Raw genomic sequence first — 14,705 nt, 5'->3', positions numbered from 1 at the left:
TAGAACAGCACTACGCATGTGCCTGGTAAATGCAGGTCAAGTATTTAATTCCTTATGATTGCTATGCCAGAGTTTCTTTAGTCATCCTCCGCTGCCATGTGAGCGATTTCTCATGTTTCATTATTAAAAGGGGTGCTGCAGGGGCGCCTGGGGGGCTCAGTGGGTTAAGCGTCTGCCTTCGCCTCAGGTCATGATCTCAGGATCCTGGGATTGAGCCCTGCATCAGGCTCCCTGCTCAGCAGGGAGCCTGCTTCTCCCTCTCCCTGCACTCCCCGCTTGTGCTCTCTCTCTCTCATACCCACCCTTCTCATAAATAAAATCTTTTAAAAATTTTTTTTTAATTTTTAAAAAGGGGTGCTGTAGCAAACATCCCTGATCACTCCTTCTCGGCACATGTTTGAGAAATGGAATCTTAAGAAATGGATCTTCTGGCTCTTAGCATTCTGGCATTTTTAATTTTAACAAAGTTAGCCATATGACCAGATAATTCAGACTTTTGAACCCCTCTCTCCCCATTCTCTGAATAATTAGGGTGGAAAGGAGCTGCTGGCATGTGTGTTTCCATGGTGTTCTCAGAGCCCTGAAGAGATCTGTTCCAGTTCTGATTTTGTACCAATCCATCAGATGAGACCCACATGGCTCAATCTGCTCATATGCAAAATGAAATGGGATAGAAGATAGAGTGTAATGCATACAGTAAGTATTATTTCTTGATTTGGGGGTTTTAATTATATATATGTAGGTGTACTGTGTATTCCAGCCAAAATGGTTCCAGGACAGATTCTGGGTCCTGGTCTCCCCAAGGGCAAAGTGCAAGAGCCTGGGCCCTCAGGCCAGTGTCCTGGGTTGGAACCCTCCACCACTGTTTAGAGATGTGGCAACTTGGACAACTGACCAAACCTCTCTGCACCTCTGTTTTTCTTAACTACAACATGGTGATTAAAAATAGTGTGTATACATACAATGAGCTATTTCATAACAATGAAAATGGAACATAAGAAATAGAAAATATTAAGTGGTTCAAATGCTTGATTATGTTTCCCCAGCTGCCCTGAACCTGAGACCCTGTGAGACTCCTCTGGTGGAGGAGGGAAGCACGCCGGGCCGTCTGGAAGTTCTGCTGGGCTGTCTTACCTTGTCGATGCTCGTCTGCCTGCAGGGAAATGAGAACGTGAAGCCCAAAGGCAGCTGGGCTCCCTTGAGGCCCATGTAGTCTAGGAAGTCAGCAATGCACTGCACGATGTGGTCGAACAGCTGCAGGGAGAGAGTGGCAGTCATCCTAGGCCAGCAGCGGTACGGGGCGGCAGGCCAGCACCTCGGGGCACAGAACTCCACCCCCACCCCCGGCCTGTACCTCCTCGCCGGTGCCCTGCATGATCTCCAAGGGGATGGCAAAGATCTTGTTGTACATTCGCACCGACCTCCGTCCACTTCTGATCTTTACCAGGAGGACCCGGAAGTTGGTTCCCCCCAGATCCAGGGCAAGGAACTTTCCTTTCTCTGTGGTGGAGAAAGCGGGAGCTGCATTCTACCAGCCCGCACAGAGCAGGGGCTCACGTGGAGGCGTTAAGAGAAGGAGGAGCCGCCAACACAGAGCGGGCTCAGAGCCTTCTCCCTTAGGGCTCCCAAGCCAGAGGAGTGTGGCGTTCACCCAGCACAGCATCCCAGCACTGGACGGGCACTTTGGGCCTGTCTGAGGCCAGCCTGCTTTTCTTGGTATCTGGTAAAGACCACATATGATACTTAAGCTCAAGGAGCCTCCGAAGGTGAATCCAAGTCAGTCTACACTGACCTCAGTGAACTCTGGAGGATGTTTCCATCCTGTCTCTATGGCCTACAGGAAGACATGATTCTTCCTGCCGTCTGCTCTTCCCATTTGTGGATTCCCACACTTGCTCTCAACTCATAAGAAGCCATGTCGAGCCCGACCCCCCGGTACCATCCAGGGCCACCCCAATGGTATCTCTCATTTCTCTGACATAACGGAGCGTCAGAGTCTGTCCTGTATGACCTTTCACCTTGCCTTCTGCCTCTCTCAGTCTGTTGTGGGCACACCGTTCATTCTGCTCTTTCTGGAATTTGACAAAGACCTCACTCCCAGCCAGCTCTCTAACTCCTTCTCCTGCTCTATTTTTCTTCATAGCACCTGCTGCTGCATGGCCTCATACGGCCTGTGTTTATTATCTGCCAGCCCAACAGAATGTAAGCCCCACAGGGTGGGGACCATGTTTTCCTCCCTGTGCTATCACCCTGCCTGCACCAGAGCCTGACATATTGTAGGTGCTTAACGAAATTTTGAAAAATGAAAGCAGGGGCACCTGGGTGGCTCAGTTGGTTAAGCATCTGCCTTTGGCTCAGGTCATGATCATGGGGTCCTGGGATCGAGTCCCACATTGGGCTCCCTGCTCAGTGGAGAGTCTGTTTCTCCCCCTGCTCCTCACCCCGCTCTTATGCCCCCCTCAAATAAATAAATAAGATCTTTTAAAAAATTAAAATTAAAAAATGAAGGCAGAAGGTTGAAAGGGATGAAAGAATAAACACTTGAACAGTGTCTTTCACTGCTCTTCGTTTCTTTCCCACATAGACTCGAAGGATATTGGCTCTGGAAAAGATCTCTGTTGTTGAGAGAACCCCAAGTGCAGCTGTGTGACCTTGAGTATGTCTTCTGACCTCTCTGAGCCTCAGTTTTGGCAGGAATAAAATGGGAATCATTTTTGCTTTATGTAACATACAAAGTGGTTGTGAGGATGGGACGAAATTAAAAATTCCAAAACAAATTACAAGATATAAGGCATTTTACAAAGGTCGTTATTTCCAGGTGAGGCTCCTAAGGTTCAAAGAGGTGAAGTCACTTGTCTAAAGAACTGACCCCATGGCTTAGTGGCCCCTCTTGGCTGAGCACAGAGGGCCGGGAGAAGAATCAAGGGTCAGGAGAGTCAGGGGCAGAAAGCAATGAGAGCAGAGAGGAAGAGCCAAGCCCCGGGAGAAGAGAGGCAGGGAAGCAGGCAGGAGACAAGCCAGACGAGTCCAAGTATCCAGATGGCAGCTCTGGATGAGAACACCTGGGTCTTCTGTTTGCCAGCAGCGTGGGGTACATGCCACGTTCTCAACTATGCAGACACACATGTGTAAACTCACTTAGGTATTCTTCCATTGCAAACGTCTGGGATCCACCAAGGCAAATAGATTCGGAAGGAGTACTGACCTTCTACCCTACCCCCCCTCCATTATAGACAGGAATCCAGGGTTTTTAAAACTAAAAACCTGGGGCACCTGGGTGGCTCAGTCGGTGAAGCATCTGCCTTCAGCTCAGGTCATGATCCCAGGATCCTGGGATCAAGCCCGGTATTGGGCTCCCCGCTCAGCAGGAAGTCTGCCTCTCCCTCTCCCCCTCGCCCTCCCCCTGCTCGTGCTCTCTCTCTCGCTCTCTTTCAAAGAAGTAAATAAAATCTTTAAAAAGCTAAAACTAAAACCTAACTGGCTTTCAGGAGTTTCGGTGGGAGCCCCACGCGCAGCCCACCTGTGCCATCCGGCATCCCGCAGACGTAGGTGGGCAGCATCTTGACTGTGGCCGTCAGGTGGGTGTCCTTTTTCAGCCCGTACTCGAACTCAGCCCGCATCTTGCCCTGCACATCCTCAAGCTGCTCTCGAGTCAGCTGGAACAGAGCCAGCACCTTGTCGATCTGCTTCCGCTGGGCCTGCACTCGGGAGGCCACCGCTGTCACCATGGCAGCCCCCTTGGTGCTGCCACTCTCCGACAAGAGGAAGCGGACGTCACAGTTCGGGACCAGTCTCCTCACCACCTTGTGCAGGCGTTTGGGGTATCTGAAGGCAGGGGCGATGGCAAAATATGCAACAGTCATAAAGGCCCAGGCCTGGCCGACGGAAACAGACACAGGTGTAGCGGTGGGATGGGGCTCCTGAGGAGCCTTGCTGGGCTGGGTTCGCCCCTTTAGTTGCCGGATGATGGGGGGCAGGTGGCTGACTGGGGGGCGGGACTAGGGCAACTAGGGTAGTGGAAGGGACGCTTGGAGGCTCAAAGAAGTGGTTATTTTATCACTAATATTGCCATCAGGGGGGCATAATGTATTGGCTGAGCGTCATCTGCATCTGAAGGGAAAGGCCCTGTCCCCAGCTCTGCCTGACTCCCAANGCTTGGAGGCTCAAAGAAGTGGTTATTTTATCACTAATATTGCCATCAGGGGGGCATGTCCACACATAATGTATTGGCTGAGCGTCATCTGCATCTGAAGGGAAAGGCCCTGTCCCCAGCTCTGCCTGACTCCCAACACCACTTCCCATTTCCCTGTGTTTTCCTACCAGTGTCCTTCCTGTGAACTTGGCAACCTCTGCCCTTCAGATTTTTCCCCATCTGTAACTGAATGTATTTTACTTTCTAGTCTTAGTAGGTAGTCGATAATAATAGACGGATAGCTGGATGGCTAGATGGACAGATAGATAAACACCTGGGTGGATGCCCTTCTAGTCAGGGAACTGGGTTTAGCAGACTATTTCCTTAAGCATGATCCTCCAAAATAACCCAGCCAGCTAGATGAATATGGTCTCTCTTTCCCCTGTGAGCTCAGCCCCGAGAGGAGATGGTTGGTTCCAGCCACACAGAGAAGCAGCAGCTTGGAGAGTATGCCGGGTCCCTGTTCCAGGGAGACTCGTTTGTGGGGGGTGTGGCCGCAGGCAGCACTCACTGAGGGTGTATCTTGTAGACCGTGCCGTCCATGCCCACTGTGGTGCGGAGCCGCGCCAGCTTCTTGTTCACCCGGAGGCGCGTCAGGATGGCTGCCAGGGCCGCTGCACACAGGTTGGCTGAACGGAAGGAGACGATGGTGCAGACGTGCTGGACCGCAATGCAGTCGGCCTCTGAAGGCTCCAGGCCCAGATCTGTCAGGATCTCTCTTGTATTGGCAAGGCCTTCCTTATACCTGGCCAGGGGACAGGCATGAGAGGACCACGTTTCTCCATCTCATGGACATCCCCTCAGAGAACCAGTTTTCCCACCTCTCAGGATTGTGAAAATAAGCGGGCACATTGTGAAATAATAATGAAAACCGTATCAACAATGATCATAGCGGCCACCATTCGTGAGCACTCACTATGTGCCAGGCACTTGTCTAAAGAGTGGACAGGCATAGAGAGGGTTACTTGGCCACAGTTACATAGCTAGTAAGAGCTAGGGTCAGGATTTGAGCTCAGGCGGTTAGATCACAGAACCCACCCTTTTAACCACCCTGTACTGGTCTGTCTTCCACAGACACTCAGGCCCTGCCATGCTCGCACCAACAGATGCTAGGGGTCAGATACCACTCCACTGAGCACAGAATCTAAACTGATTACACAGCTCAGGGCAATGCCAGGGTTTCTAAGCCCGAGGAACAGGGCCCTGAGTGGATTGGAGCCAGCCACCTTCACCAGCCAGGGACCTCTGGGTGAGGCCTCAAACCACCAAAGCCAACACCAGTCCGCAGCAGTACCAGGCAGAGAAGCCCCTTGCTACAGCAGGAGTTCTTAACTTAGATTCCATGCGTGGGCTTTAACGGTCCAAGGATGCCCTAATATTGTAAACAAAATGGAATACAAATGTGCATGCTTGTGATAAAGGGCCCAGAACTTGAATTAGATCCTCAAAGGAGTCTGGGACCCTAGAAAAGTTTTAAATCACCACTTTGGGGAGGAAGAAGGCAGCAAAATATAGGAAAGGAGTAGACCTCCAACCGCAGACTTCCTGGCCAAGAAAACCGACAAGAAGCCACATCGGAGTCACAGTAGGCATTGCTAACCCACCCAAAGCCAGGCCCAGGTCTGAAGCTGTCCCGGGGAAGATCAAGATGGGTCTGGCCCCTTCTGCTGCGCCACTACCGTGAGTATAGCACGCCCTCGCTACCTGCCCTAACCCTCTGCGGACTCAAGTGAAGGACCCCGGCCAGCAGCTTACTTCTCCATGGCAGCCACGTGCCGTGTTTCAATCTTGCCCTTTGTGTGGAGAGCAGAGGACTTCTCGCCGCCAAACAGGAGACCTGCCTTGGCCATCTTCAGCAAGATGATCCTGACAAGTTCACCCAGGTACAGGCCACTGATCATCTTCTCAAACCTGCAATGTGGTGAACAGACCAGTAGCAGCTATGGTTATGGTTATGGTTATGGTTATGGTTATGGTTATGGTTATGGTTATGTAGCACCCTTTCCCCATGCCCACGAGCCACGGCCCATGGTCAGGACCAGAGTAATAGAAGGACCACTCCATGGGTGACAGGGCGCCTCAGTCTCCATCCCAGCCTGGGGTCCCTTTGGGAGCTCACTCATCTCCTCTGGGCTGCACTCCCCTCACCTATAAAAAGAGAGAAGTACACTAGAGGAGATTTAAGATTCCTTCCTGCTCATGAATCCAAGAATCTATCACAAAGTGCCCCTGGCCATGAGGGTACCATTCTCATATTAGGCATAAGGAATCTTGACCTCAGGGACTTCAGGTGATCCCAAGATCACCAACTATGGCATGACAAATCCAAATTTCAGATACTCCCATCACCTACACCGTGCTTCTGGCCAAGAGAGAAAGATGCTGTGTCTGGGAGATGGGCTTGAGAGTTTTTACAGCCCCAGAGAGGTTCTGCAATAGTGTGGATGAAATATCCCACCATGCTGCCTACACCTTGACTCTGAATCCTGCATCCGACAAGCAATTACTAACTGTTAGTAAACAACTAAATATAATTTTTATTTTCCAAACATCATAAGGCACAAAACCAAGGACAACCTGTTTTCTAATCAACTTAATCTATTTCATTATAAAATGTCGTAGAACATTGCAGAAACAGAAGACAGTCAAAAGAAATCCAGGTTGGGTTTGGGGGAGTGAAATTCATTTTAAGTGAAATGCAGAGAGTGAGGGTGTTAAAGTCCAAAAAATGGTCCTACTTTCTGGGCCATGACTGCTCTGTGTTACCCGTGAAATGGGTGTGTGCCTGGGGGAGCAGGTATGTCCAAAGCAGAAATTTGCTTTCTGGGTATGGAGAGCTAGTGTTTAAATGGTTTCTAGGAGGTACTTTAAATATTTTTTGCCAGAGCTTCTTGGAAAATTGGCTGGGACTAGCAAAATGCACGAGGAGCCTGGAACATCTTGTGGGGCCAGAAAATAAGGAAGTATGTAAATAGTGATGGGAACACATCAAAAGGACACAGGGACCAGCTTGAAGGGGCTTCCATTGGCCAAATGTGAAAATATTTGAGCATCAAAATAAATAGTGATAGGAAGAAATGATACCCCGTTAAATAAGAGAAAGAATCCACACGTTCCTAGGAGGATAAACAGATACATGGAGGAGAGAGGAAAGCCATGGTTTACAGGAGAATCACAACAAATAAACACAGTGGATTTAGAAACTCATCAATGGATGCTCGAAGTAAAGAGTGAAAGTTTTGGGAAGGGGGATATTTCCATAGTCTCAAAGTATCTCTTCACCAGATACGTATTCACGACCGAAGGAACAATAACAACATTCTGAGAGAGGAACCCGTCGCGCAACCCCTCAGCCGAGTGAACTGAGGGAGCATTGCAAGTAACGAACAAACGTCGAGGGCCTCCAGATACGATGCACTGAGGGGGGCGCACGTCCCTTCTGTGAAAGTCCTGCCAAAAACGCACCCCGAAGCTAATCATGAGGAAACATCGGACAACTGAGGGACACTCTGTGAAATAAACAGCTTGTACACTTTAAGCTCATGAAAAACAGAGACACTGCAGAGGGTTTCCAGGCTCAAAGAGGCTACAGAGAAAGGCCACAAGATGTTATGTGTGACCCTGAAATGTGCCTGGACCAGGACCATTCTTTTTTTCTTGTTTTATAAAGGACGTTAATGGGGCAGCTAGTGAATTTTGAGTAAGGTCTGCAATCTAAATATCAGAACTGATTGTTAATTTCCTAATTTCGATAATTATACTTTGGTTCTGTGAGAGAATATTCTTGTTTGCAGATAATACGCTTCAAAGTATTTAGGAGTGAAGGGATATTATGTTTGCAACTTAGTTTCAAGTGGTTCAGAAAAGTAATTTTATTCAGACATTTTATGTGTATGTGTATGTATATACATACACAGAGACAGAGAGAATAGTAGTATTTAAGGAATCTGGGTGAAAGGGAATTTTGTACCATTTTTATAACTTTTTTGTAAGCCTGAAATTATTTAAATTTTTTTAAATGCCTTTTCATTCAACAATCACTTCATGAGCTGCAGTAACGTGTAACACACTGTGCCTAAAAAGGAAAGAAAAACCAGACGCGTGGCTCTGGGGGCTCAGCATGCAGGCAGAGCTGAGGCAGCCTCTCAGCAGTTATTCTCCTGGTGAGCAAGGGATGAGAGCCGAGAAAGACTCCCCAAGACCTGAGCTGGGAAGGCACCACATCAGGTGCTGTGATTAGGCCTCTGAGAAAGTGGGGGGGGGGGCAGGGAGCCCTGGAAGCACAAACGAGGAGCTTGCCTGAGTCCTGCTCCCTTGGGCCGCCCTGGTTTTGTTCTGTGGGTGCACCGAGGGGGCAGGACCCGAGTCACCTGGTTCCCAGCTGTACACACATGTACGAACTCCCCTGCCCCACACATGCACGCTCCAGAAATAGGGACTGAATTAGAATTGGGGTTATGACCTGGGGAAGATCACTCCATTTCCTTGCCTTCACTCTCACAGATGCCTGATGAAACTGAAACCCAAGCCTCGCCTCATGAACTCCTTGTAACTGGTCACAACTGGAAAGCCTCCCAGGTTCAAGGTGTACCTGAGTGACTGGGTAGTTACCAATGCCAACGCCCAGGTGACAGCACAAGGGCACTCACAGTTGCTTCCCAGGGTTGAGAGAGCCGAGGTCCAGCTCCCTGTCGAACTCGGTGCGGATGTCTTCCAGAGCCCCGTCGTCGCCGAAGGCCCCCCACTCCGTGTTGATACACATCCTCCCCTCATCGCCCTCCACCAGGTCAATGTTGCTCATGTCCTCCATGTAACACGCGTTGGTGCCGGTGCCTGCATGAGGGATCAGAGCGGATACGCAAAGATCGAAAGGCTCCCAGCTGGGCAAGGACACACAGAACTCTTAACCGCCTGAGAGCCCTCTGAATGTTCCACAAAGTGCTTTTGATCCACTTCCCGGGACCGGTTCTCACTGAGGGAAGCAGCTGTGGCAAGCCTGGGAGTTCATGAGGAATAAAGCTGACATGTCAAGTCTACACTTCTCAGATGTTAATAGTTTGCTGTCATGAATGGGGTCGATTGTGAAGAAGTCCCCATGAATATGTATGAAAGCTGACAAAGCACATTTACAAAGAGGAGGATGAGTTAACCTAACCTTGTAAATTTAAAAAAAAAAAAAAAAAAACACCAACCCACAGTAATTTTTTTAATCCTTTCCCTAAGCTACTTAGCCTCTTCTCTATTTGATACTAAAAATATTCTTTCCTCATGGCCTGCCACAAACTGTTCCGCACAGAAGCTACATCCGTATCTTTGACAGTGGTTAGCTATCCCGTAAGAGAGCAACATTCCATTATTCAAACACAAAATCACTCCACGGAAATGCCTCCAACACTAGAATGTTGGGGCGGGGCTACAAAGGGGCAGTCTGTTTGGGACCCACCGGGATGATGGAAACGTTCTACAACTGGATTGGGGTGATGGTTCGGAAACTCTACATTTACCAAAAATCACTGGACTGTACACATTAAACGAGATAACTTTATGGCTCAGAGCTGCTTAAAAATTATTTTTTTCAAGTATCTTCCCCTGTCTAATGCTCTGGTCTGAGGATTTTAAAGCCAACATGAGAAATAAGAAATGAGAGAAACAGAATGTAATGCAGTACCTAGAAAAGGCTTTTCGAGGAAAAGTGGACACAATTTAGGCGTGGCAGCCAATCTGCAGTCTACCAGACAGTCACTGAGACGCCGTGGACCGTGGCTAGGAGCCGTGGCTGGCAAGCGCCCATCCCATTGCGAGCTGTGGGGCTCCAAAAATGGGAAGGCAGATCAAGCCCCTCAGGTGTAAAATCTTGCCCTTTGGGAAAGTCCAGCTGAGGAGATGGGCTGGAAACTACAAAAAAGCAATTCAGAAAACTCTCCCCAATAGTGGTAAGGGAATGGGGACGTGGTAGGATCTATTCAAGAACAGCCGATAAATCCAATCCATTTGGCTTTATTGTCCCCCACACTGCCTTCTCATGGATGTCTCTGTCTCTGGCAGACCCCCTCCCAGCTCAGGTGTTGAGGACCATCCGCCAGACACCTCCTCGGTGCTGCGACATCCCTGGTCTAGGCCTCACCATGTCCTACCTGCACAGGGGAATGGCCTCTTGGCTGGTCACCTTGCTTCCATTCTTGCCCCATTCTAGCCAGTTCTCTTTATCTGACACAGCAGCCAAAATGAGCTTCTTAAAAAAGCACACCCCATTTATTCATTCCCCACCCAAAGTCCTCCAGTGCCTTCCTGCCTGCCTCCTCTTGGGATAAAAGCCAAAGACCTTACAGTCACTATGTCCTGTGTCCTATGCAAACTACCCGGTCCTGTCCATGCTCTCTGGCCTGAAGAGACCCCTCCTCTCAACCTTCAGTCACTGGTTCAGCCACCATTCAGCTTCTTAGGGTTTCTGGAGCATCCCAGATGCAATCCCACCCCAGAGGCCATAGGTCTCCTCTTTGCTTTGCCAGGGCCTCTCTTCCTCTCCATCTCCACTTTGCTCCCTCCTCCTCATCCCTGAGATCCCTGCTCAAATGTCACCCTCAAGAGAGACCTGCCATGATCACCCCACCACACTCACTCTCAGTCACCTCAGCCTGCTTCACTCTTGTCATCATACCAACCACCACCTGATATTACTTGTCTGGACCTTTCAGGCCTTTCACCCACCTCCCCCCTGAAAGCTGCATGAATACAGGAACCTCTAGGTATTCACTCCACTGCAAACCCAATGTAGAGCACAGGGCCTAGCACCCAAGAGGCACTCAGCAAATAGTTGTCGAATGAATGCATTAATTTTCCCTTTCCCTATGTTGTGTCTCATAAACAGAAAGTGCCAATACCCTCCCACAGAATGTGCTCAGTTTGCTAAAACTAAGCTCCAGACTAGCCCCTTTTCCCGACCTGGAAAATCAAGTCAAACTGAATTACCAATGATGACACCAACTTCACAGTAGGGATCATCATAGGCGCATGTCATCAGGGTCCCCACGGTGTCATTGACCAAGGCCAGGATGTCCACGTCTATGTCCTGATGGAACACAAGTCCCAGAGGGCGTTAGGGAGTGGGAAGGGAGCATCATCCCTTTGTCTTTCCCCACAGAGGAAGTAAGAGCAGTGAAGGTGATGAGGCAATCACCAGATCCTGCCTGGAAGAGATGGGGCCTCTGACAAGTTCAGAGGTCTAGAAGAGAGAAAGGGCAGTTGGGAACTACAGAGTGGAACCCATGCTCCTGCCTTATGGGCGAAGGCCTCTGTGCAATGGAAATATGAGGGACAGACCACCAGGAATCCAGCCTTTATTTGAGAGACCCCCGAGGAAAGCATGTTTCTCCTGGGAGCAAAGCCCTCCGTCGCCCATGAGAACAGCTTAACCAGCCTCAGCCAAGCGCTCTCCATGGGCAGCACCAGGGATGTCTCATCTGGGTTTCCCATGTTGACGAGTCAGCTTGGATTATTACCCCAAGGCGACATGGTTCCCCAAGGTTTGGGGGAGCATTCTAAAGTGAAATGAAACAATAAAAGAAAAACAAAGGATACAAAAGATTATGATGCCTCTTTAAGGAGAAAAAAGACAAGAAGTGTATCCATCAAAATATTGCTCTTGCTGTCAGGATAACAAATAAGTTGGGTTTATTTGTACACTTCTCAGCTCAGCAAGGAGCATGTCTTGCTTCTTCAGTTTAGATTATTATAAAATTTATTTGACGAATAGAGATAACCCATGAATAGAGATGAAAATAGGAGAGACAGCCAGACTGGAAAGAAAGCGAACTTTTAAGCTCAGAGAGGAAAGGTGGTTAGAGTATTACGCATGCACGGGGTCTCACTGAGACCCTCTGAGGGGGCTGTGGCAGCTGGGGAGGTCCCAGGGAAGCGTGGGGCCACATTTCAATGCAGCCACTGGAACAAGCGCCACGTGCCAAGGCTCACCCGTAGGTTTACCCAAATTGGTCACAACTGGTCACATCTATACCACAGTGAGACCTGCCCCAAGAGCAATTCTTTCTCTGATTCTCCTTCTAGGACACGCACAGTAGGAGACCCCACCTGGAGAGAAAGGGGCTAGGACTGGGGGAGCTCCTGCACTGAGGCGAACCCCTCACCTTGTGTTTTCTCATGGCTTTGGTCAGACAACTCACGACATCTGTGCCTTGAACTCCCCGTGCCTTAAACTTCTTGGTCCATGAAAGCAGGATCCCCTGGGGGAGGATTTCAAAGCCAGTTAAAATGAAGAAGACACTCAGTTCTGAAAATGAGTGGCAAAAATTTCTCGCATAAAATGCATCCCCACAGGCTTCTCCTCGTGAAGCTGAATCGCCCCCAATTCTTTCAACATTCCTTCCAGACGCTTTTTCTAGCCACGTAAACATCTTTATTTCATCTGACCGGTTTGAAACAGTATACGTAGTGGCAGAAAGAACAATCGCGGAGGACTTGGACTCACAAGACATTAGTCAAGTCATTTAACCTCCCTGAGCCTCAGTTTGCTCATCTGTGAAATGGAGAAACCTCATTTCCCTGCCTCTGTCATGGGAACACTCTGAAGGAAATACCTGGCCTGGTAGATACACATTATGTGCACGGAATGCGTGATTGCCAGGTCCACAAAACGGAACTCACCTGGTATTATCTGGCAGGACTCCCTTGGGAACTGAAGTTCAACTTAGGAAAATGGTTCTCTATTTGCATTATCAATTATTTGCATAAAATTGGTGTTTCCTGGGGCACCTGGCTGGCTCAGTCAGAACATGCGACTCTTGATCTCAGGGTCATGAGTTTGAACCCCATGTTGAGTGTAGAGATTACTTAAAAATAATATCTTTTTTTAAAAAATGTTTTTAAAAATTGGTGTTCCTCAGGAGTTTTGTAAAACAGCAAATAATCATAGAATATTTCAGACTGGAAGAGAATTTTGGAGATTAAGAGATTTGCCCAAGGCCACACAGTCAAAAATAGCGCAGCCCAAACTCACAGACTCCCCGACCACACCCTCCCAATCCTCTCAGTTTATGGTGAGATTTACAGAGGAAGGAAACTGCTCTAGATCTCACAATGAATGAAGGACAGTCCAACTGGAATGCAATGGTCAGATTCCTGACCGTGACCAGGTTTTTTCCTGCACCACAGCGCTACCTAGTGGCCGCCCTCCCTAACTTCTGCTTTCATGGGTCATTGGAACATCCCTGCTTCATGGGATAGAGGAGTAAGAGACTGCAGGGTGGTGTCCCCCAAAAAAGGGTGTTAGGACAATGTGGGACCTCTTGGGGGCAGTGACATTGTCACTCCAATGACCCCACCTGCATCCTCCTCCCAAGGGCTCACTGGAGAGTGAGACTCCCCCAGCCTTCCTGCTCTTATCGGGGGTGATAGGGGTGGTGCCCAGACCACCAGCATCCACATCCGTCACCCAGGAAGCTGTTAGAAATGCAAATCTAAGGCCCCACTGATTAAGAAACTCTGGGCTGGGGTCCAGCAATCTGCCTAGCCAGTCCTCCCGGGGATTCCCATGCAACCAAGTCTAAGAAAGGGAGTGTAACAATCATTCTGTCACTTTTTGCCATGCCCATGTCAAGTGCAAAGTCAAGGCTGCTGCATTTACCAGTTCTCTGCCTCACACTTCCACCTCACTGTGCAAAAAAAAAAAAAAAAAAAAAAAAAAAAAAAAAAANACAAGACAAGAAAACTCCTGCTGATCTCTCCTGTTCCCAGCCTGACTCCTGAGCGTGAGCACGATCTCCAGCCCCGAGCCCCAAATCTTCCGCAGCTTCTTGCCTCCCCGGCACGAACCTTACCTCTTCCAACTTAGTCTGTCTGCACGGAAAAGAGAAGGTTAGGCCAAGGGGCAATTTCTTATGCTTCAACCCTTTCGTCTTCATGAAATCTGCCAGACAGTCAGCTACGTAGTCAAACAGCTACAGAGGAGAGAAAACACAGGACACTGGGCTAAGGCATGGGCGCTTACAAACTTGATGACAAGGCCTTCCCCCCACTTCACAGAGCCCCTGCCCCAGTACCTCGGAGCCATTGCCTCGGATAATTTCATTGGGTGTTGGGTAGAACTGACTCTCCATCTGGACGTTTCTTTTCCCCTCTTGAGAGACTTGTACCTTCAAGACACGAAATTTGGACCCTCCAAGATCCAGAGAAAGAAATTCCCCATTTTCTATTAAAAAAAAAAACAGGAAAAAAAGGTATCATTTATTGAAGGCTGTTCTATGGCAAGCTCAGCTTTAGAAATTGGATATGTAATAAATGTCACTAAGTCTCACAACCACCCCCATGAGCTAAGTGTCATTACGCACACATGCTGAGACACTAGAAGTGAGCCCTCCCAGCAGGGGGCAGAGCTGGGGCGTTACCCAAATCTGCCCACTGGGCCATGCTGGATGGCATAAATGTGGACAAGGCAAATGTAAACCTGCTTCAGGCAGATGGTACCAGAAATGGGCCTTGAGGGTGGAGCCGAGTCAGC

General features: G+C 49.1%; 1 protein-coding gene across 1 annotated transcript in view; it reads right to left on the bottom strand.

Moving 5' to 3' along the window:
• Window positions 1-14,705, bottom strand: part of HKDC1 (hexokinase domain containing 1) — a 56,940-nt gene that overhangs the window by 13,774 nt on the left and 28,461 nt on the right. Inside the window, exons 5-14 of the mRNA XM_002913727.4 lie at window positions 14,248-14,396; window positions 14,026-14,145; window positions 12,337-12,432; window positions 11,162-11,261; window positions 8,842-9,025; window positions 5,948-6,103; window positions 4,704-4,937; window positions 3,521-3,825; window positions 1,355-1,500; window positions 1,135-1,254 (exon numbers count right to left, since the gene is read on the bottom strand). Coding sequence (XP_002913773.2) covers window positions 1,135-1,254; window positions 1,355-1,500; window positions 3,521-3,825; window positions 4,704-4,937; window positions 5,948-6,103; window positions 8,842-9,025; window positions 11,162-11,261; window positions 12,337-12,432; window positions 14,026-14,145; window positions 14,248-14,396 — 1,610 coding nt within the window. The remainder of the gene's footprint in view (window positions 1-1,134; window positions 1,255-1,354; window positions 1,501-3,520; window positions 3,826-4,703; window positions 4,938-5,947; window positions 6,104-8,841; window positions 9,026-11,161; window positions 11,262-12,336; window positions 12,433-14,025; window positions 14,146-14,247; window positions 14,397-14,705) is intronic.

The sequence above is a fragment of the Ailuropoda melanoleuca genome, chromosome 6 (assembly GCF_002007445.2).
Source record: "Ailuropoda melanoleuca isolate Jingjing chromosome 6, ASM200744v2, whole genome shotgun sequence".
Taxonomy (NCBI): Eukaryota; Metazoa; Chordata; class Mammalia; order Carnivora; family Ursidae; genus Ailuropoda; species Ailuropoda melanoleuca.
Note: the sequence above shows the minus strand (reverse complement) of the source record. Positions and strands in the feature narration are given on the sequence as shown.